Source organism: Prionailurus bengalensis, chromosome E1 (assembly GCF_016509475.1).
Source record: "Prionailurus bengalensis isolate Pbe53 chromosome E1, Fcat_Pben_1.1_paternal_pri, whole genome shotgun sequence".
Taxonomy (NCBI): domain Eukaryota; kingdom Metazoa; phylum Chordata; class Mammalia; order Carnivora; family Felidae; genus Prionailurus; species Prionailurus bengalensis.
In genome coordinates, this window is record NC_057347.1 from 36,403,813 (window position 1) to 36,426,646 (window position 22,834).

A 22,834-nucleotide genomic window follows, 5' to 3' on the forward strand; every position below is an offset into this window, starting at 1 on the left:
TTTTTTATTTTCAAACCTTTTTTTTTTTTTTTTTTTTTAAGCCAACAGAAACCGCAGTATCCAACGCCTGTGGGCTGGATCCCGCGCCTGTAGGAGCACCCTCGAAGCCTCACTCCATCCCTGCCCGTATGTCCGGGGGCACCCAGAGAGAGCCAGGAAGCCAGGCTCACCTCCGCTCCTCACCTCGGGAGAACGGGACCAAGTTCCCCCAAAGGCCCAGCCAGGCTGAATTGGCCCAGATTAATAAAGACCTGCCCTGCCCCCACCCACCCACCCAGTTGCGGGCAGTCCCTGCATTTGTTTCTCGCTGGGTAACCGGCTGGGGAGGTGGGTGTATGGGGGGGGGGGTGACAACACGGATCGCTCCGAGGTTATTTATTTTCCCTTCTACTCAATCCCTTCCTCCCCAAATCTCGCCTGCAAGCTGCCTCCAGCCCAAGGGGGTCGGCAGCGGCCCTTGAGCCCCCAGCCCCAATCCACAGAGCTTGGCTTTCCCATTCATTATTGATCATATTTTATAAATCCAACGCCACACAATTTTTTCCACATTACCGGGAGCCGTGGGGAGGCCGCCCGGCCATTGGCGGAGGGCACGTCACGTGGGCGGGGTCACGTGGTCCGGAGAGGAAAAAGGGGGTCCTTTTTGGTGTAAATCTGGACTCTAATTCTGTAATATATCAAGGAATCTCGTAAAACCGACACTAAAACGTCCCTGCCTACAAATCATCCGGCCAAATTATGAGTTCATTGTATTATGCGAATGCTTTATTTTCTAAATATCCAGCCGCAAGTTCGGTTTTCGCTACCGGAGCCTTCCCTGAACAAACTTCTTGCGCGTTTGCTTCCAACCCCCAGCGCCCGGGCTATGGAGCGGGTTCGGGCGCTTCCTTCGCCGCCTCGATGCAGGGCTTGTACCCCGGCGGGGGGGGCATGGCGGGCCAGAGTGCAGCCGGCGTCTACGCGGCCGGCTACGGGCTCGAGCCGAGTTCCTTCAACATGCACTGCGCGCCCTTTGAGCAGAACCTCTCCGGGGTGTGTCCCGGCGACTCCGCCAAGGCGGCGGGCGCCAAGGAGCAGAGGGACTCGGACTTGGCGGCCGAGAGTAACTTCCGGATCTACCCCTGGATGCGAAGCTCAGGTAACGCCGCGCACCGAGCCATCCCGAGCCGCAGTGGCCTGGGCACATTCCCCGGAAGGCGCCCCCTTCCTGGCCGAGTGCCCCTTTCCGCGTCCAGAATGCTCCGGTAGGAGGTCGGCCGTGGGGGGACGCGGCAGCCCCTCGGCCGCAGCCCGGCGCGCCGCCCCCACCCCTCTTTTTTGATCGGTGCTCTCAGGCTCGTTCTGCTCCCTTGGCGGATCTCTCTCCGCCGACGCCGTGGCGCTCCGAGCCCCCGCCCGCCCCCCACCTTTCCTCCCGGCCTTTTAGCTTTAAATATTTATCAGCCGCGCCGGCACGGGCTGGAGACGAGGCCGTTTGTCTTGTGGAGGAAGGCTGGGGTTTGCAGAGAATAGCCATTAGGGTCTCCCCCCTCCCTTCTCCCTTCCCCCGCCGGGGATCTCAGCTCTGGGTGTGTCCCCCAGCCCCAGCTTGGAGGTCTGGGGGAGGGGGCCCGCAGCGCTCAGCAATTCTCCCCTCCCCCTTCTTTCCCAGCCAACCCCGCTCCCCCATTATTCCCTTCTGGACAATTAGAGGTGGGCTCTAGAGGCTTGGCGGGAGGAGGGGGTATGAGGAGAGATGAAGATCCAGCCAGGGACACAGAGCCAGAGAGGCAGGTGGAGACAGGGGGGCTGAGACCAAGAGAGAGGAGGCTCCTGACCCCCCAGTGAACTTGGGAAGGGGGAAGCAGAGCGAGAGAAAGGGTGAGCAGCCTCACAGGAGTACAGCTGGCTTCCTCAGGTGCCCCCTCCCAGGGTTTCTAAGTGCCTCTGGAGAAGTGGCCAGCAAGTTTGCAGGTATCATTCCAGAAGGGTGAATGTCCTCTTAGGAGCGGGTCTCCATGGAGCCAAATCAGAAGTTAGAGAGTGCAGGCCACTGAAGAGGCTACTGCAGGAGCCCCAAGAGAGTAGAGTCTCCTGACTAGCCCGAACCAGACATCTTTCTTAATGCTTTCCTGGTCTCAGGGCCCAACCCCAAGGTTCAGAAGGCCCAAGACTTGTGGTCAGAGGCTCCCAATCCAACCAGAAGCAGCCCAGCTCCTACACCATCCGTATTGGCGGTCACTGTCCCCATTACCTGCTCCATACTTCAACTGCCTTTCCAGTTGATTTATCAAAGCCCAAATTTTTCTGCTCGTAAACATTTCACGTTGGCTTTTATCTGACTTGAAATTAGGGCCCCTAGTCCCTCCTCCCACGTCTACTTCCCAGGAGGGCTGGCATCGGCACCGCCCCCAGTGCAGCCTCCCCCAAGGCTCCTCAGGGTTTTGGCCTAACCTGGAAAGCTCTCCTCTGGCCTTCAGCCCCCACCACCCTGATACTCCACGTTCCACCCCAAACCAGGCTGCTGTCTCCCCTGTGCCTTCCTTCCTGGAGGCCCAAATATTGATTTGGAGAACTGGGTCGTCTGGGCAGGTGGGCAGGCAGGACAGCCTGGCCCTGTCTGAACCTCAGCCACTCACTGGAAAATGGTCATCAGAGGGCAACTGCTCTCAGGCCAACTCTGAGCTCCAAGGAAATCTGCAAATTCTCACCTCCACCTCATACCAAAACAGGCTGTGTGTGTGTGTGTGTGTGTGTGTGTGTGTGTGTGTATGAGAGAGAGAGAGAGAGAGAGAGAGAGAGAGAGAGAGAGAGACTGGGTCTATAAGGCTCCTTTGTTTCCTTTTCTTTTTGGGAAAAGCACTCAGGTCAGGCCTAGAGCCCCACTCCAGGGTCACTTCTATGGTTTCCATTGCCCCATTGCCCTAAAGACATCAGAGTCACTATCCAAAAAGGGAGGCTTGGGGTCCTTGGTCCCAGGGGTGATGGGAGGATTAACCTGCCCTCATCCCACAAGAGCCAGCAGGCTAAATCCTTCATCCAGAAGCCTGAGGCTGGAGGACTTTCTGGGTGGAAAGTGGGGATGTTTGCCTCAGGAGGCCTGTAGAAAACCCTGCACACGCTGGGGGTATGGAAAATAAGAATCTGGCTTAGTGGAGAAATGGGCTCTCCCAACCACTTCTCGTGGCTTCTCCTACATGCACTGATTATTCTCCTTTAAATATTATGTGCAGGGACTGACCGAAAGCGAGGGCGCCAGACCTACACCCGCTACCAGACCCTGGAACTGGAGAAGGAGTTTCACTACAATCGCTACCTGACCCGCCGGAGGCGCATCGAGATCGCGCACGCGCTCTGCCTCACCGAAAGACAGATCAAGATCTGGTTCCAGAACCGGCGCATGAAATGGAAAAAGGAGAACAAGACGGCGGGTGCTGGGGCCACAGGCCAGGACAAGGCCGAGGTGGAGGAGGACGAGGAAGAGTGAGAGCCGGAGAAAGGGCAGAGGAAGAGAGCTGAGACAGGGAGAGAGGTGAAGCCCAGCTCTGAGAACTGATCCAGGAAACTCAAATTAAATCGGGAGGGGGAAAACTATTTAAATAGTGGAAAGCAGTTGAAAAGTTTTTAAGGAGAGAAGGTGAAATTTTGGTTTCTTGACACTGAAAAAGAAAATACTACCTATAGAAACGTCCGTCGGGTTTGTTTTGTACGATGTGAGGACATCATCTACCTGTTCTGTAGCTTTCTGGGATTTGCCGCCCCTTTTCTATGTCGCTATTGTAAGGTCTTTGTAAAATCTTGCTGTTTTGTAAACCCCTTTCTTTGACGCTGTCTTTGTGGTCTGTGGGTCTGGACTTACAGTGTGTGGTTTCCGTCCTCCTGAGCCCCCCTGACTTCCCAGTAGTGGCACTGAAGGGGCCTTAGGGAGCCCCATGGACCCACCGACTAGCTCAAGTGTCCCCTCTGTGCACCTGGCCTGCCCGATGCTCCTTGTTCCCATGAGCCCCCGTGATCCTCTTTACGTTGTATGTATGTGTACCTGAAGGGTGGAGAAATAAAACACAATTTAAAAATGAACAGATGCCTTATTTGCTGTGTTTCCCTAGAACCAGGGGGGTGGGGGACAGAGAGGGTCAGGGTTATGCATCCCAGAGCCTCTTGGCTTCAACTTCTGCTGCTAGTCTTTTCTTTCCATGCTTGGGGTCGGCTCTCTTTCCTCCTCCTTGCCCTGGGGGCTACTAGCCAGCGAACCCTGATATCACACACACATCCCCCTTACACACTCTGTCATACACAAATGCACGGATGACACACATTCACAGGCTGACATCACGCATACAGAAATATATACATCTCCACGCACAGTCGCCAATAAACACCCCTACTCGCACGTTCATAAATAAACATACAGGCATCCACACATCCCAACTCGACCCCGGGAACGCACGCATTCACGTTCACACACACTCACGAGTAAACACACATTCACACTCACTCACAGAAACATTTATGCATACCAACGTACATTCACACGCTGGCTTATAAACACGGATTCACATTCGCCCCCCAAGGAAGCACATCCACGAGCCCGCACGCCCAGTCACACACATTCGCAAAACAAAACGCCCACAGTTACGCGAACCCTTCCTCCTCCAGGCCTTCAGACCAGGCTGGGGCCCAAACGCAGAGCTGAAATCCAAAGTGTTAGGCCCCATAGGAAGGAAGAGTGGAAGGAAAGGGAAGGTGACCCCCCCAGATCCCCTCCCGCTTCCTGGGCGGCGTTGAGCAGAAGCCGGGCCGGCGACCAGAGACGCACGGCCGGCCCAAGGCGGCCTCCAAAGCCAGGGCGCTCCGGGCTTCCCGCTCACTAGGCACACATTTTCCGCAAGACCTGTTCGGTTCTTTTATTTCCACTTCTTTTGCTTTCGTGCATTTTAATTTCTCTCATCTAAATTAACACAGCGATCCGAACAATACTTTAAAATGGTGGAGAATGAGCCCTGAGAACGAGAACCTGAGCGGGGCAAGTTTACCCGGCTAGTGTGGCCGCAGCCGGGCCGCTCCGAGCCGGCCGCGCCTCCCGCCGCAGCTCCGCCGGCTTCCTCGGCGCCTTGCTATCCGCGGTCCGCGCGGCCGGCAACCTGGAATCTTCTCCGGAGTAGAGAGAAAGAGAAAAAAGAGAAAAAAAACATGTGTGGGGGGATGTAATTTCGTTTCCTGCATCTGGGCGCTGGTAGCTCAATTCAAAATACAGAAGTATTTCAGGGGACCTGGGAAACACGGGGTGGATTTTGTTGGTTGTTGGTGGTGTTTGTTTGTTTGTTTGTTTTCCTCCAAAACACCCCTTGATTGAGGAACGTAAACCTGGAAGACGGCGCCTAGGCATCTAGACCTGTGGAGCTGAGGTTTAGAATTTATTCGATTATAAGCCTTGGATCCTTTAAATGTAAAGAACAGGTATGGGGACAGAGGTGGGGGGGGGGGGAAGCAGTTTGGAAGGGAAGCACATTTTAGGAGGATCTGTTTAATTTGAATTTGTAAGTAAAAGTCCCCTGGACCTGCAGTTTCCCCCATTAATGACCGCAGAACCCCCTGAGAGCACACAGAGCTGTCATTGGGAACCTGGGTGTGCGGGCATTTGGGCGCGAGAGGCAGGGATCCTGCTTCATCGTCTTCTAATTTCTGGGGTGCAGAGGCGAGAATCTGGCTGCTAGACTGTCCGCCTTGGCCTCTATCAGGACTACCTTTCTTCCCCGGGCAAAAACTAGGCCCTGGGGGATCTAGGGCCCCCACACCCGCAATGCCACAAGCCTCACAGGTGGGGGTCTTGCCATCTAGAGGGCTGGGAATGAGGGGGGCATTCAGAAGGGGAGAGGGGGCACTGAAGCTTTCCTTTTGCCCTGATGCAAGTGGCAATTCTGGATCCCTGCCGCTGCTCCCGACTCACCCCAAAACTATCTTAGAATGGCCCCTGTGTGGAGGATTTGGGGTGAATTCTTACTAGAAGAGGGGGCAGAGCTCCTGTGAGAATAGGGAGGTTCTGGAAAGAATCCCCTTCCCAGATGGACCCTTGTGGCTCCTCTGCCTGATTCCCTGCACCCCAAATCTCACCCCTTCTCATACTGGGGTTTCCCCAAATAGCGAGAAGGAGAAGAAAAGAAGATGGCGACTGAGAAAAGGGTTGCTGGTGGAGCAGCCATGAAGAAATGCAATAAATTCCTTGTTGTTTTATGAAAATTTACAACTTTGTGATAGAAGTTTATGAGTGGTTGAATCCAGCGATTGGCCGGCGCCGGTCATGTGGCCGGGCGATCGTGAACATGAACTTTTTATCATTTCCCTGGTGGTTATAATGCAGCATTCTTTTGGACACCACACCTAGGTCGGAGCACTGTCGTCCTTCAGGGCTCCAGCCTCTTGATATTTTTATACTTCAGTATCACTCGATAAAGAAAAAGAGAGAGAGGAAGAGAGAGGGAGAGGAAAGAAGAGAGAGAGAGAGAGGGGGAAGGAGGGGTGGGAATTACACAAAAGAGAGAACCAGAAATAATTTTAATTTCTAAGTTGATTTGCTTGCTGATCTGGGATTTTAGTCATCATGGAGGGTAAATGGACAATCTGCCCAGGACTGCAGCCTGATACCATTTTTCAAAGCCAGAACTTACTCCATTTTCTATGCAAATGTCAGAAAAGCGAAACACCCTCTCTCCCAAGTCAGAGAAGGGGAAGCGACGGCTCTCAGGTTGGGACAATATTATCTGGAAGATGAAGAAGAAACAGAACGCTTTTCCCCCTCCTTCCTCCTCACCCCTATCAATCGGAGGAGAGAAATCCCAAGGTCTACAAAGGTAAGGGAGATTCTACAATTCTCTTCTTATTCTTTTGCATCGATTTTGTAGGGGGTGGGGCTTGGGTTTGTCTCCGTCTCCCCCCCTCTCTCCAAGACGGGGGCCGAACCCCACCTCTGGGCACTTCAGGGAGAGGCTTCCCAGGAAATTCGGTGGCCGGAGAGAGAGGGGTGGCTGCTTCCTGGAGGGGGAGCCAAGGCAGGGAAGACGGGAGGAGGAACCGAAAAGGGACCACGGAGGCGAGCTCTAAGTCGCCTTTTTAAGCTGGGAAGAGAGGCTCAAGCGAGGGGGCTGCAAAGGAGACGATGGGGGCGTCTGGGCTCCAGGGCGCCCTAGAAGCCTGTCGCTATGGCCTCTGTGGGTGCGCGCCCCCTCCCCCTCCCACCACCCCCCCGCCTTGTTCCGGCCTCCCCCCAGTTGCCCCCCGCGCAGTTCTCTTGCCCGGCATGGGTATCGGCGGTTTCCCGGCGGCATTGGCACAAGGGGAGGTGGTGCCGAGGGACGTTCTGGTCTCTGGAGGGCCTGGAATGTCCGCAGAGGCCCGCGAGGGCGAGGAGGCGGCGGCTAGAGGGACACAGAAAGAACAATTCACAGAGAAATGCTCATTATCTCCCTTACGGAGACATTTTTGAAATTCAAGGGCTGTGGGTGGAGGCACCAACATCGAGGGAGACCCCCTCCCCCCAGGAAGCCAGCCTGAGAATGCCCAGGTCTGTCGCCACTCCCGCAGGAGGGAGCGTCGCTCTGCAGGGAGACAGTTTTGTGGTTTTTAACGCGGTAGGTCACAGCGTGTTGGTGTCTGTGCAATATTGATTCTATTACTTGTGTTTTATGGGTGTGTGGATTTCGGTGGAGGAAATTGCCATGTGTGTGTCTCAGGTGGGAGCACCTCAAACTTTCCCCGGATCCAACCGTGGTGATTGTGAAGAAGCTGTGGAGTGTGTTGTTGTGTTTGAGGCTTGTACACAAAAACAAAAACAAAACAGGGAGGGACAGAGAGAGAAGAAGAAGAAGCAGCAGAAGAAAATCAAAAAGAAATCCCAGTTAGGGAACCTGATGGTGTCCGGACTGGAGAGCTGCCTGGCGCTGAGCTCAGACAGCTAGTCCTGTCCCTCCGGCGCCTGATTTCATTCTCCAGCCAGGCCTCCTGGGGGTGGGGAGGAGGGGGGAGAAGGATCGTTGGGAGGGAGACCGAAATTCCTAAAGTAGCTGGTGGGGTGGAAGAAGGGGAAAGCTGGTGAGAACCTAAAAACAGAGTGAGTGGGAGGGCTTCCGGGGAAGCTGCCAGCGGAGAGATAAGCGGTTTGGGGCGTGGAGGGCAGGAGAGACTATGATTTAGTTTGGTTTGCACGAATAGGTGATTGCTTTCCTCTTTTTAAAGACCAAATGCAGAGCGTTCGGCCTGGGGCCTCTGGTGGCCCAGGGATCGCGGGGGATGGGGGTCGGTAGGGGGATATTGGCATTCTGGATCCTGAGCTGGGAAGAGAGGGATGCAGGCCACTTGTGGCGCGGGAAGGGGGTCCCTGGAGGCACAGGTAGATGCCTAGAAGCAGGCCCGGACTGGGTACCTGCGGGGACCCTCGGCTGCACAGCGAGAGAAGTTCTCGGCCAGCACCCACGGTACTCGGGGCCTATTCTCAAAGGAAAAATTCCCCAAACCCATCCAGACTGAAGGTCTTTTTCTCCTGTAGTCTTGGTGTGGTTATAAATCATCCCTTAGACAGTTTGCTCTGACCCAAATTATGCGGTTTGCTGCCATCTACCGTCCGTTCGGAGACATGCGGCTTCGGCGCCGCAAGCCGGGCGACACTCACTGCCTGAACCGTGCGCGACGCCCGGAGCCCCTGCTGCTCAGGTTCGGCGGGTTGCGGGGACTTCGGGCCCAGATTGTCGCTTTCCGCCGGATCTTGGTACCCGCCATTCCGCGTGTGGATTAGAAAACAAGTGTCCCTTCCTCCTGGCCCGCCCCATTCCAGCTCCAAACCCAGCGGCTGGCTGGGAAAGCGGCTTTTTCTAGGACATATTTAAAAAGGACTAATACTGCATCCCGCGGGCAGGGGGCCCTGAACCAAAGGGTTGGGGGAATCAGAGTCGAGAGTCCTCACCCTCCTACCCCTCCAAGGCTACTGAGGGGATCATCCGGGCTGCTCGGGAGATGCGAGGCCAAGGCTGTTCAAGGTTTATTTGGTTTTCTTTTCGGCCAAAGGAGGGGGCCAGCAGGGGAGGCGCCGGTCCCGCAGTTCCACTCGGCTGTCTAAAGACAGACCGGGTCTGTGTTCTCCGGGTTGGCCGGTGAGTCCGTGGTGAAGGAATTGAGCCGAATTTTCTGGAAACTGTTGGTGTCTGCAAGTGAGTGTGGGTCCCCTCCCCCATTCTCGACCGTTTCAAGCAAAATCGACACAAATATGCTTTGGGTAAAAATTGGGAGTGGGAGCAGGGATCAATCATTAAGGAACCAGACCATTGTGATTTCCGTTCTTGCAGGACCCCTCACACCCGCTTAACCCGACTGCTCTCCCAGAAGGGGGTGGCGGGGGCAGGGGTACGGGCCTCCGCTGCCGAGTTTGAATATTGGCCCCTGTCTCACGGGTTACTGATTAGCTCGGGCTTTCAAGCCGCAGGAGGAAGCTCTGGCCGCTCCTTTCAAGGTGCTGTGGCCCCAGTTCCTGGGCGGGGGCTCCAGGAAATTGCCTGCGGTGCCAGGCAGGCCGAGGTGTTACTAGGGTCTGGGCCAGAACTGCCGAGGTGGAGGGGGGCCGGCGGTGCTGGGGGGCAGACCCAGCGGCTGTGGCGCCTCCAGAGTCTGGACCACAGGAGAGCTGCCCTTTCAGCATTTGGGCAGAAAGAGTGACTTTCCGAGGCCAGAAGGCCCGGCCCAGTGCGGAGGCCCGGAGGGAGCCTGCCCGGAAAGTCTCGGGCCCCTCTTTTCTTGTGGGCAATCCGAAGGACAGGTAGGGAGGGAAGGTGGCTGGTACAGGGGGTTGAAACACTTTGGGGCTCCTGGGGTGCCCATGGACCTGGGTGCCGGGAACAGGGAGCGTGAGCTGAGCATCACCGCCCATCCCACCCCCCAAGATCAGAGACGGTGCCGTTCATTTGCATAATGGAAATGAGGTCTTTGTACCGGCGCTTTGGGCGGGCTAATTTTAAGGCAATATCCCTAGCAAACAGCTCCCCTAGGTTGGGAACTCCCTCTGGGAACATTTATGTTTCCCAAATTCAGAGAATCACAGAGTCTAGGGGAAGAATTGAGTCGAGTTATTTTCATTCCATCCATCCCGGCCAGAATTGGGAGTGGGCTGGGGGAAGATGTCCACAACCCAATGAGCCGGAGGTGGGGGGAGCTTTGGAGCTGTGAGGAAATGGGAAACTTGGACAGTGTCTCAATCCTCCTCTCCTCCGTACACATACAGGCAAAAACCCCTCCCTGAGGTTACCGGTGCAGGAGAATTTTACTCAGTTGCTGAGCACAACTCGGGCATTTCCCTGGGAAATGAAAATGCGTGCGCATCCAGAGGAGCTCGGATCTACAGCATAGAATATTACAATTATAAATTCTGCCTGTGGGGTTTCTGTACAATCCTTCTGTTGCGTACTCAAGACTTGGTACACATTTATATCCATCTCTCTATATACACACTTCCTCAATGAGGCTGGGAGAGACACCCCAGACTGGCAGACGGCTGTGCCTGCTGGGTATTTACATATTCCCCCTTGGAGACAGACAGACGGCAGTGGACCGAACCACAGACAGATTCGTAGAGATCTGGCTCCAGAGACCAGGCGGCCTCTGGCCGGGCCCTGTCTGCTCTTTCTCCCAAACAAACGGATCAGACGAATAAACGCTCATAAATACCTCTGGGCTTAGATAAGAGCGATGAGGCGCTATTTCTTTTCATGCCGGACTCCAGGCGCCCAGGCCCTGCTTCGGGCTCCATCTCGTGACAGGCAACCTGCAGAGGTGAGGTTCATTTGGGGCTGTGGCTCTAAGGATAAGGAGATTATTTTCATGCTTCTGTATCAGGGAAGTCTCCCTGTCTTACAGCATCCTACTTAGTCCCGACTCCACAGCAAAGCTCACATTGTGCATTTCTAGGAAGGGGACACTGTGACCAGGGAGGAGGCAGGACAGATATGGCCCAAGGCCTAGCCTCAGTGGCAAGGAGGAGGGAGGTGCATACAGGCACCCTCCTGACCTTGCTCCCCCAGCCCAAATGTTCCCTATTCCTCTCTAGGAGTTGGCCCAATCACAGCTAGATTGGGGCACTTAGGATTCTTCATCATTAGAAGACTTGAGTTTATTTCCTTAAATTTTGATAACCCCCTCCCCCCCCCCCAAGTTGGGCTAGGAAGTGATTGGTGGGACATCCAGGGATCACTACGCGGCCATGAAGGTATAGCCTAGAAGCGTTCCCGAGTTCCGGGATCCTTGTAGGCCACTGTGCAACCAACCAATTTCCCACTTTTGGTCACCAAGCTCAGCCCTTTCCCTAGTATCCCAACCACTTTCCCTAGTATCTTGTGTCATCTTTAGTGGGCAAACCTGGCCCACAAAAAGGAACCCAAAGTATGAGATAGCAGACAGTCAGCTGGCCCCTTCATCATCAGATTTTGTCACACATCCTGGCTCATTCCTGAACTCAGGTCTGAACATTATCGACCTTTAGTGCCTGGCTTCCATGTGCATAGTTAGAATGTTGAAAACATATTGTGATTCAGTCTTCCAGCCTGGCTTCAAGGCTCATTTTCCTTAGATGAGAGAGAGAGAGAGAGAGGGAGAGAGAGAGAGAGGGAGAGAGAGAGGAACAGAGATGAGCACTCTTTCTCACACTCAAGCTTGTGCAGCAGCAAAGCTGGTGATACAAATATGAGATGTGGGAGGGACTGGAGAGACACTGAGAGTCTGACAGAAGGGTGGTGAGCCTCTGGAGAGGGGATTCGGGCTGATAGTTGTAAGCTGCCTGCTGAGTCCCCAGGAGGACCTGAACACCTCTCCCTCCTTATAAAACTAAGCCCAAACCGAGTCTTGGGGAAAAATTCATTTTAAAGAGACCTGCCAGCTTCTGGAGAGACCTGGAAAAGGAGCAAGGTCCCCTCTTTTCCTGGCTGTCTCTGATTGCCTCAAATATTAGGCAGTTTTGAGGACCCAGAATTGGAGGGGGAACAATTTCTTCCCTGTACCCAGATGTACTGAGATATCTTTGATTCTTAAGAATCTGTAGCCCAGGATATTCTAATGATTTGGGGGGCAGGGGGTGGGGGTGGAGTGCGGGTTGCAGGCAGGGTAGGGATCAGGGGAACCTAGGCTGGGGGATGTCCCTTCCTCTTCCTCTCCTTATCCCACAAGCGAAGAGAAGGCTATTCCCTTTCCCCAGTGCCCCTTCCCATTCCAAGAGCAAGCAGCCGATGCTGGAACCAGGCAGGACGTCTTGGGCAGCCGCTGTAGCCTTCCAAGAAGCTCCTAGCCTCGCTTAGCTTAACCTAGCCACAGAGCCGGAGGGAGAACCTTGGGCTCAGACCCTCCTATTTCCCAGACTTCTGGGTCCTCTGGGCTCTGGCCTGCCCTTCAGACCATAAGAATTGTGAAGAAGCGAGAATAATAAACCCAGGCTTGGAGGAGACAGAGTAGACCTGAGAAGCAGGAAAAACAGTTTTCACCTGGGAAGGAGAGTGCTTCCTCTTCTTCGCCTCTCTTTCTGAAAGCGATGCTAAACAGTGAACTCTTCTCCTTCTCTACCTACACAAAACCCTAGAAACAAACCTTTTCCCTTAGTTCTCTCCTCACCACGCGGAGATTCATTCGGGGGGACATTTACCCACCCTTCCCTTGAGGGAACGGGGCTCAAGCCACGCAGGGGTTAACTTTTCTGAAAACACAATTAACTTTTTCCTATCCTGCGTGGGGAGGGGAGGGATATATTTATTTAATCACTGGGGGATGGGGTGGTCTCAATCCAAATGCTCCCTCCTCCCTCCAAGGCACAGACGCCTCTTTCGCAGATCCTACGTAGGTGGAACAGGACGCGTTGTGTTGTCGGGGAGAGAGAGAGAGAGAGAGGAGAAGGAGAAGAAGGAGGGAAAAAAAAAAGGTTGATAGGTTTGTGCGCGGGTCCCTCGCGCGGGCTGCGCTCCTCCTGGGTGCTATTTGACAATTCCTGCCTCTGCCATTGGTCAGTGTTGGATCAGATGGTTGTATTTCCTTCTGGCCCTCACTGGCACCTCGCCATCCCCCCTCAGCTAAAACCCAATCTCAGATATACTACTAATAGGCGCGGCGCTCGGACTATAAAACACAACAAATCATAAACCCGGCGGAGCAGCAGCGGCCGAGCGCGCCTCCCCTCCCAATGAGTTCCTATTTCGTGAACTCCACCTTCCCCGTCACTCTGGCCAGCGGGCAGGAGTCCTTCCTGGGCCAGCTACCGCTCTACTCGTCGGGCTATGCGGACCCGCTGAGGCACTACCCCGCGCCCTACGGGCCCGGGCCCGGCCAGGACAAGGGCTTTGCCGCTTCCTCCTATTACCCGCCCGCTGGCGGCGGCTACGGCCGAGCGGCGCCCTGCGACTACGGGCCGGCGCCGGCCTTCTACCGCGAGAAGGAGTCGGCCTGCGCGCTCTCGGGCGCCGAAGAGCCGCCTCGGTTCCACCCTGAGCCGCGGAAGTCGGACTGTGCGCAGGACAAGAGCGTGTTCGGCGAGGCGGAGGAGCAGAAGTGCTCCACCCCGGTCTACCCGTGGATGCAGCGGATGAATTCGTGCAACAGTGAGTGAGCCCTCCCGCGGCCGCCCCGACCCCCGCGGGCCCCCACCCCCGGGGACAGAAGTAGCGCCCCCACCTCCTTCCCGCCCCCCCCCCCGGGGTGCTGGGTGGGCATCTCAGTTAGGAGCTAAGGGAGGACTGGGCGCCTGCCCCGGGTCTCCCGCTCTGTCCTCTGGCCCTCAGGAGTTACAAAGTTTGCAAAGTCCCAGCTGCACTGGGAGCCAGGGGGAGCGAGTGGGCTCTCCCGGAGCGCCACGCCAGAGCCGGATTCCGGGGCAGGGGAGGGCGCAGGGGCCGCAGCCACTGGCATGGCTTTCCCTCGTGCCCCCAGCCCTGGTCGGGTCCCCCACCCGAAGACGGTTCCATTAAAAACGGAGTGCGTCATAGGAAGGGGGGCGGCGTGACGCTGGCGAGGGAGAGTTGAGTCTGTCCCGGACTGTGTTTCCCTGGGGGTCCGGGGCTGGGGAAGGAGGAGGCACCAGGAAAGGGGTGGTAGTCAGAGGAGGGAGGGCGAATAAGGGGAAGAAAGGGAGAGGGAGCAGGCGCAGGCAGGCGGAGGGGGAGAGAGGGAGAAGCAGGCGCCTGGGTCTCAGGTTGGATTATTTGTGGGCCTGAAGTCCCAAATTGATGTCCATTAGCGGGACACGAAAGTGAGGAGCCGTTAATGCCGACTATGGATCGATCCACGTCATTACGGATTAAGGGCTGGAATCTATCACAGGGTGGTGGGGGAGCCAGATAGATGGAAAGAAAAGATGAGGCTAGGAAGAGACACACCTGGCCAGTGCTTCCCCAGCCCCTCCCCCTCGGCCCAGGTGGGATTTTAAGCCCTCCTCCCATCCCCCACCTGGAGTCTAGACCAGAGGCACAGGCCTGGGAGACCCGGAGGGAATCTGGAGGGGGCGCTGGAGGAGTGAAAGAGGGGGGCGGGGGGAGCAGGGAACTCTCGGAGAGCGGAGGGCATCCCGGGACAGGCTAGAGTCCATGTCTGAGGGTCGAGTGGGGGAGGGGGTTCTGGCCCCGCTGACCCCAGGCCTCAGCATCTTCTCTCTGCGTAACAGGTTCCTCCTTTGGGCCCAGCGGCCGACGCGGCCGCCAGACCTACACGCGCTACCAGACGCTGGAGCTGGAGAAAGAGTTTCACTACAATCGCTACCTGACGCGACGGCGGCGCATCGAGATCGCGCACGCCCTGTGCCTGACCGAGCGGCAGATCAAGATCTGGTTCCAGAACCGGCGCATGAAGTGGAAAAAGGAGAGCAAACTGCTCAGCGCGTCTCAGCTCAGTGCCGAGGAGGAGGAAGAAAAACCAGCGGAGTGAAGGCGTTGGAAAGGGAGGGGGGACGCGAAGGGAGCGGCCTGTGGGGAGCCGAGGGCCTCGGAGAGCCCCGAGAAGGCTCTGCGGGCGGGGGACCCGGGGGACCTGCTCTCTAGCGCACGACACGTGCGGGGGGACCCAGCGCTCTCTGGACGCCCCCGCCCGCAGAGCTCTCATTGGGTGCTGGGAGGCCCTGCCGCCTGAGCCCACCCAGCACCCTGAGCGCCCCCTCCATCCCTGCGGGACCCGCTTCAGCCCCATCAGGCTCCCCTGTGAGAACTGAGGACCGGACTCACTTGATGTTTCCTGGAAGCAGAGCAAAATGCTCTTGTCCGTGTCGCGTCTCATTTCGTCCATGTCCCCGGTGCACGGTTCAATGGTAGATTCGCAGTCCCCTCAGCGGGGGCCTCGAAGACTCCCTGACCCCAGACCTCTCTCCCACCCCCTCCCTAAAGCCACTGGAAGGAGCACATACTACCTAGAAATAAGAAGAGGAGCCTCAGAAGAAAACAAAGTTCTATTTTATTAATTTTCTATGTGTTGTGTTTGTAGTCTTGTCTTAGCTCTGGACGTGAAATACTTCGGTAATAATATTAATATTATTAATAATGATGATGATGATAATAATAAAGACGTTAAAACTCGCCGCTCGGTCACCTCTGCTCCTCCCCTGCCACTCCCCCACCCCCAAGGCCACCCCATCGTCCCAGTGCCGGAAACTCCGCAGCAAAGGCTGGAGCCCTGGTCGGCCCCAGCGGGCCCGACACGACTCGGAAGTTACAGTGGAGATAAAGGCTGGAGCGGTCCTGCCCAGGCTCCCGCGCCGCGCCTCGCCAGTGCTGAGGCTCCAAACAGCCTCTCCTGGTGCACACTTGGGGGACGGAGAAGGGCCGTTTCCCTCTCATTCTTTAGCTTTTCCTCGTTTGTCCGTGGCACGAGGGACGACCGAGGCCCCGAGCCCGGAGCCCCTGCAGAGACAGCCAGGAGGGTCTGGCGCCTCAGCAGCGCCTTGCTGTCCTCACGATCGCGAAGCTGGTAGCCTTTGGCCTGTCCACATGGCCTGATCTCCTCCGGCCTTGGCCCTCGGCTCCCGGCCCGTGCCTCTGGAGACTAAAATCGGGGCCACCGGGTATCTCTCCGCGCGCAGCTGAAGGCTCCAGGCGCCCCTTCCTGCCTCAAGCAGGAGCTCATCGACAAGTAGGGGAATTTGAAGGCGCCGGCGGGCGCGGGGTGGAGGGCACGACTTTCCCCTGCCCCTTGGACACTTGAGGGCAGGAGGCCAGGTGATGGGGCATTTTGGTCTCATGCCCTCAACCAAAAAAACGACCCATTCTCTCCCCACCCCCACCCTCACCCAGGCAGCAATCTGCGGACACTGTTTTCCTTTCTTCCTCCTCCCTCTCTCTCGCTTTTTTATTTTTAAAGAAAATAGCCATCCGGCAGAAGGAGCCCAGCTGCGGCGGTCTTTGGCCGCCCAGCGTGCTCAGCAAGGCGCCGCTGGTCCTCGGAACCCCTTTCCAGGGAAGATGTGGGCCGCGGAGCACATTCTGAAACTACCCAGATGCCAGCAAGGGGCCTTCAGTGGGGCCTCCCAATGCAATAGCGGGCATCTGGTGAAAGGGTCTTGCCTTCATCCCAGACTCTCAGAACCTCAAACCCCAGGCACCTACTCTGCCACCGTTTTCCCCTAAACTAGGCCGCTTAGCCCCAGCCCTGTTCCTCCTCTGGGGTCCCTGTCCTGCTTTGCCATTTTCCGGGCCTGGGCTAAGGATGAAGAGGAAGTCAGGAGGAGGATTCCAAACTTCTAAAGGGCACAGAAGTGAAAGCTTCTCCGTGGAACCCTCGGCCCAGCCCTGCCAGCTCCGCCTGGACGCTATGCATGGGCCACAGCAGTCCAGGCAGGAAGCAGGCCGGGCTGAACTCAGGGGGAAACGCATTGCAATAATTGTTTTTCACACATCTTCCAACCCTCCCCCCACCATTTCCTTCCCCAACTCGGAGACTTGCAAAGCCCACATAAGGGAAAAGCGACTCAGTTTTTGATCATCTCATCCAGAGTGAAAATATAATAATAATAATAATAATAATGACAAGGAGAAGGACACCAGTAGTCTAACACCACTTTCAAGAAAGTGGGTAAAGGCTCAACTGGGTCCCTCCTCTAAAAGACTCAACTCTGCGGGTGAGCCTGGCCCAGGTTTCTTTTCTCGCCCGGCGTTTGCAGGGAGCCAGCAGGGAGGCAGCGGTCGCCGCCATGGCAGTCTGCGGCCCGCGCTCCCGCCGATCGCCGGGAGGTGGCGCGCTCTGCTCAGAGGCCGCCGCCAACCTTCTCCCGGTTTCTCCCCCTTCTCCTTTTTTCCCCCTCTCTCGGAGGCTCGCATTGAATCGGCCCTAACGATTCTCGGATCGTCATTATTTGTAACCATAGAGCATGAATTACCTCTTGAGGTCATCAGCGAGAATTTACGACTGGTCAACAAAAGCACGTGATTCTCTAACGCCCCCCCATCCCCTTCCAACCCCCCCCCCATATTTGGCCGCATACATAGCAAAACGAAGTACAGTGCATCGCTATAATTCATTAATACATCATAAATCGTGAAGCACAGGGTTATAACGACCACGATCCACAAATCAAGCCCTCCAAAATCACCCAAATGAGCTCGTACTTTGTAAACTCCTTCTCGGGGCGTTATCCAAATGGCCCGGACTATCAGTTGCTAAATTATGGCAGTGGCAGCTCTCTGAGCGGCTCTTACAGGGATCCCGCTGCCATGCACACCGGCTCTTACGGCTACAATTACAATGGGATGGACCTCAGCGTCAACCGCTCCTCGGCCTCCTCCAGCCACTTTGGGGCGGTGGGCGAGAGCTCGCGCGCCTTCCCCGCGCCCGCCCAGGAGCCCCGCTTCAGGCAGGCGGCGTCGAGCTGCTCCCTGTCCTCGCCCGAGTCCCTGCCCTGCACCAACGGCGACAGCCACAGCGCCAAGCCCTCTGCTTCGTCCCCCTCCGACCAGGCGACCCCGGCCAGCTCCAGCGCCAATTTCACCGAAATAGACGAGGCCAGCGCATCCTCGGAGCCTGAGGAAGCGGCGAGCCAGCTAAGCAGCCCGAGCCTAGCTCGGGCACAGCCAGAGCCCATGGCCACCTCCACAGCCGCGCCCGAGGGGCAGACTCCGCAGATATTCCCCTGGATGAGGAAGCTTCACATCAGCCATGGTAACTGTCGCTTTCGCTCCCTTTTTTGTCTTCCCCCGGCTTTCCTTCTCTGCGTTTGGGGAGGTTGGGGGGGGGGGCGAGGAGAGCTTGGCTTTTCCTCAAATATAGATTTATTTTTTTTCCGGGGGGGGGGGGAGAAGTCTCTAAGAGGGTCCTCACAGCTCGGGGGGATAGAGCCAAAGAAGGTCTAGGTCTTTAGCTGGGGAGGAGTATTTTTAATCATTTGTCCCCAGATGCGGCTAAGGTTTTATTCGCCCAGCTGTACTAGCTATAGGAGGAAGGATGGGGTTTATGCAACGTGGGGAAGGGTCGTGCTTACCCCCGAAATTTTGAGGCTGCTGCTAGCAAAGGAGGGGCGAGCAGTAAAACGAGCTTTCCAGGGCAAAAGTGCAGCCGCTCTCCTCCCTCCCGGGGCGAGCGGCCGCCTGAGCCCAGCGAAGGGTGAGGCACAGGGAGGGAGCAAGAGACAAAGCCGGGCGCATTCACTGCCGGCAGAAGTGGGGGCTGCAGGAGAAGGGGGTGCAGAAGCGAGCTCGGATGCGGGCGTCTGGAGTGGGGAGGATTGGAGCTGCGGTGAGCTGGGTGCCAGGGACGCCTGGGTCCTGCTCCACGCCCCTCTCCCATCCAGTGCCCCCCTCCCTTAACCGGAATAACATTGCCTCGCGGCTCTACTCTGTCTGCTCCAGATATGACCGGGCCGGACGGGAAAAGGGCCCGGACCGCGTACACCCGCTACCAGACCCTAGAGCTGGAGAAGGAGTTCCACTTCAACCGCTACCTGACGCGGCGGCGGCGCATCGAGATCGCCCACGCGCTCTGCCTGTCCGAGCGCCAGATCAAGATCTGGTTCCAGAACCGGCGCATGAAGTGGAAGAAAGACAACAAACTGAAAAGTATGAGCCTGGCTACAGCCGGCAGCGCCTTCCAGCCCTGAGCCCGCCGGGAGGAGCCCTGGGTGGCCCAAGAGCCCTTGCCGCCCCCAGCCCTGGCCCCTCCGAGCCTCCCTGCGCTGCCACTGCCCGCTGGGGACCGGTTCCCACGAGCCTGCCTCGCCCCGGCCTTGTGTTACGATTTTTCGTTCGGTCTTAGGTCTTCCTGTGGCTCCCTCTCTCCTGGACTGGTTAATCTTGTTATTATTGTTAATAATAATTATTATTATTTTCCCTCCATGCTCCCCACGCCCCTCCACTCACCCCAAATCCGCCAGTATTTCTGAATGTTCGTGTCTGTGGTTGCACCCCTTCCTCCAGGAAAGAAAGAAACTCGCATGTTTAATGTGAACTTTCCCCTCCCCATCTGTGTTCTTCTAACTTATTTATAAAAGGATGATCGCTGTATTTTGAGTTTCAGCTTGAAACTTCTCTAAGGGGCAGCAGTTGAGGTGGGGTAGTGCCGCAGCGCCCTGGCCCAGCTGAGCTGGCCTCCGCGATGGAGTCCATGACTGTCTCTTTCCACCCTCCTCCTCCTCCCTCCCCACTCCCCAGGCCCAAGTCTCCCCGTGGCTTGGTCCTGGGGTGGGAAGGGGGCAGGGAGGGCCAGAGAGGGTGATACGGAGAAGAGGGAAGGTAAACCTTGAGAGTAAGGTTCCTGCCGCCTGGGTAGGCCCCACAAGGCCTGGCCTGGGAGTGTAGGGAAACAAAAATAATCCTCAGTGTAAAATGTCTTGTGTATTTCTCTGTGAGTCCATGGGTCTGGAGTAGAGGGCCCAAACCTTGTAAATATGGGGATAGTCTGGGTCAGACCCATCCCCTCCCCACCCCCCCACCCCCAGTTCGCTTCTAAGACCATTTGTAGTGAGTGAGTGGATGCTGTGCTACGTGTGAAATCTGTCTTTGCCTTTGCCGGGCCTGTCTCAGTGATTCGCTTTTGGTATTTGTTTGTAGCTTTCCTTGAAGTCAAATAAATGTTTCCCCTACTCCACTGCCCTCCCACTTGTCTTTTCTCTGGGGGCCTGCCTCTCCCATCACTGGGCACACCCTAGACCATTCTTGACAGATCTGGGGTGTAGGGAAGGGAAAGCAGGGTGCTTGCCAGCAGCCTCTCTTAGCCACCTACATCCCTGGCTTGGTCAGCGGTGCTTGGGCCAAGGGATAGGCTTTCCCCTGTCTGGGGGACTGGGAGGCCCAGAAATCCCACACGGGGCTGGAGTAAGGGAAAGGCCGAGCTGGACTCTACCCTGGCCTTCCACCAGCCAGCCAGAAAAGCCTCTAGAAACCTCTTCAGGGAAAGCAGTTTAGGCCTAAGTCCTGTTAGGAGGCTCCTGGCCTTTTGGGAGTGGTACAGGCCTGCTCAGATCCCCTGGCCCCTGGCCCCAATCCCAATTCAGCTCTGCCACCCACTAAGACCAAATAATAATAATAATAATAATAAAAAAATCAGCTCAATTTCAAAGGTTTTCTCTCAACCTCAGTCTTCTCTATACTTATCAAGGGCTCCCTCTTTCCAGGGGCCCAGCTGATCTTCCTTCTTGATTAAGAGTTGGGGTCCCTCCTGAAAGACCCCTGTTCCCCTGCCAGCCCGAGTGGCCCAGGGTTAGGGCCCAGTCTTCCTCCATCCAAGTCCGCCTCCACCCTGAGTACAAGAGTCAAGTCTGGACACTTACCCGGTCAATCCCTTCCAGCTTGGCCCAACTTCTTACAGGACTTGGGGGGGGAGGGGGAACTGGTGAGGAGGCAGCCAAGGGTCGTAGAGGCTCTACTGGGCCCTCCTTCCCCCTCACCCCTTGACTTTGTCCCCCTTTGTCCATAGCAAACTATCCCAAAAGTCGCTATGACATTTAGATGTCAAATGGATAGGGGTTTTATCTCGAAGTTAGATCGTAAAAATCGCCGAGAAGTCAGACAGATACCCCTCACTGGCTCGAGAAAGTCACGTGAGGTCCATAAAGTTAGTTTTATGGTTTTGGGGAGTTGACACCGCGCGGTATATTTCACATTCTCCAGAATGTTAAGTGACACTTTAACTGCTCGCTGTGGTGGGGAAGGGGGCAGAGGTAGGTGAGCGCTCTCCCAGCCCAGAAGGCGGTGGCGGCAGCCCAGGCCCCCGGCGCTCCGGCGGTAAGTGGCTTCCAGCTTTCGCTTTCTCCCCTCGCAATTTTGGGGCTTGGAACTGGGGAAGGAAATCTTGCCTCCGGCCGCAGGGCTGTGAGATGATAAGGTGGGGGAAATTTAGTCTGCGTTTTGCACGGAGTCCTGACAGGCTGGGTGTCTGAAGTGGGGGCACTCGGTTCCATAAGGCCTCAGCGGTTGGGGTGCCTGGTTTGTATTCGCAGGAGTGTCTGGCTCTTTGTGGGGAAAGGGGCTCGTGGGGGCTCCTTCGGTGCCCTTGGAAATTTAGGGAGCAAGAGGGAAGGGTGTGTATTACTGAAGCAAGGGCCCCTTGTGGGGGGGCCACTTCACTGCTGGATATCTTCAGACAGACATCTCCCCACCCCCAGGAAAGAAACTTTATGACATTCATTTGTCAGGGGTGTGTGGGGGCGCGCGCGCGGCTGGGCACTTTTATCTGGATACATCTGAGCTGAGAAAAAGCACCCGGAAGGCTAGCGCAGCTGCTGGGGGCTGCCTTGCACTGGGGCTCTCTTTGGCTTTCAGATTTTTGAACCCTATGAAAGGGGGTCCCTGCCTTTTCTCCAAGGCCTGTTGGAGAGGGTTACTCAGGATGGGGAGCGCGGCACTTCCGCACCCAGCTTCAGCTTGTTAATTCCAAGCCGACCCTTCTGCTTGGCTCTAAGTAGGGTCAGAGGGGCACAATCCCCTCAAATTCCAAACCTAATTCCTGGCCAGGAGTGGGGGGGGCGGGAAGGGGAGCGCTTCTTCCCTTGCCTGGAGGAGTTAGATGTTGAAGCAGATCCCTGGCAGTCCCTCCATAAATAAAACTTGCTCCAGAACACAGACCCCAACTGTCCGGAGGGGGCGAGGGGCAAGAAGGGACGCAGGAGCTGGGAGAGAAAAATCAGAGGTTCTCTCTTTCCTCTCCTCTCTCGCCCTCTTCTTTTCTCTCCACCAGACCCTTAAAAGCCCCTTTGTTTTGTGGCACCACAAACCAGAGAGATTTCATCATTTGACCCCCAGGGGGCCTGTTATTTTCTAAGTGTAAGTCACCCTCTTCTAAAAACCAGAGGTCTCCTCTCCACCAAACTGACCACCGTCCCCCCCCCCTTTTAAGATCGAAGGGGTCTGCCACCCTGTTACTCCTGTTTTTGCCGGCCTGCCAGCTTATCAACTCCTGTGGGTAGTTCCTCAAATTGGACATGTGGCGCCTTAAGGGGCTTCTGATCTTTGGGACAAGGAGAGGGCCACAAGATTCCCTTCATTTCCCATTAAAGGATGCCTGCCCTCTGCCTCTCTCCCCTCTTCCCTGCAGCCACTCTCTGTTCCCTGAGCTCTCCAGTCCCTGCCCAGGCCTGACTTAGGAGAGCCTTCACAGGTTTGAGAGCAAGGAGGACAGAGAGCTTGGTGTCCTCACCCTGATTTGAAGATGAATCTCCCCAAGAATGATGAGGCATTGGTATCCCTTGGAAAGGAGACTCAGTTCCCAAAGGATCCTCAGCATCCTTTAAGCTACCAATATATTTTGGAGGCATAGCTTCCCCACGCTCCCACTCTGGACAAGGCAAATGAGTTGAGTAAGGTGCAGAGGAAGAGTGCAGCAGGGGCAGAATCTGACCTGGGGCCTCCTGGGAAACCCCATTGCCATGTGCCCTGGCCTC

At 56.3% G+C, this 22,834-nt stretch overlaps 4 protein-coding genes across 4 annotated transcripts in view; all 4 read left to right on the top strand.

Moving 5' to 3' along the window:
- The first annotated feature begins 602 nt into the window (after positions 1-602).
- On the top strand, positions 603-4,056 carry HOXB7 (homeobox B7). Its single transcript, XM_043584175.1, has 2 exons — positions 603-1,138; positions 3,213-4,056. Exons 1-2 carry the CDS (start codon positions 739-741, stop codon positions 3,464-3,466), a joined length of 654 nt encoding a protein of 217 aa, XP_043440110.1. The 5' UTR covers positions 603-738; the 3' UTR covers positions 3,467-4,056.
- Positions 4,057-6,715: 2,659 nt separating this feature from the next.
- HOXB6 (homeobox B6) lies at positions 6,716-15,548 on the top strand. Its single transcript, XM_043584174.1, has 3 exons — positions 6,716-6,827; positions 10,241-13,589; positions 14,648-15,548. The coding sequence occupies exons 2-3, from the start codon at positions 13,175-13,177 to the stop codon at positions 14,905-14,907; spliced, it is 675 nt and encodes a 224-aa protein (XP_043440109.1). The 5' UTR covers positions 6,716-6,827; positions 10,241-13,174; the 3' UTR covers positions 14,908-15,548.
- The window catches only part of HOXB3 (homeobox B3), a 54,922-nt gene continuing 38,817 nt past the window's right edge, over positions 6,730-22,834 (top strand). Inside the window, exon 1 of the mRNA XM_043584168.1 lies at positions 6,730-6,827. The gene's annotated coding sequence lies outside the window, so the exon portion shown is untranslated. The remainder of the gene's footprint in view (positions 6,828-22,834) is intronic.
- On the top strand, positions 15,675-20,043 carry HOXB5 (homeobox B5). The gene is made up of 2 exons (XM_043584170.1): positions 15,675-18,123; positions 18,810-20,043. Exons 1-2 carry the CDS (start codon positions 17,562-17,564, stop codon positions 19,055-19,057), a joined length of 810 nt encoding a protein of 269 aa, XP_043440105.1. The 5' UTR covers positions 15,675-17,561; the 3' UTR covers positions 19,058-20,043.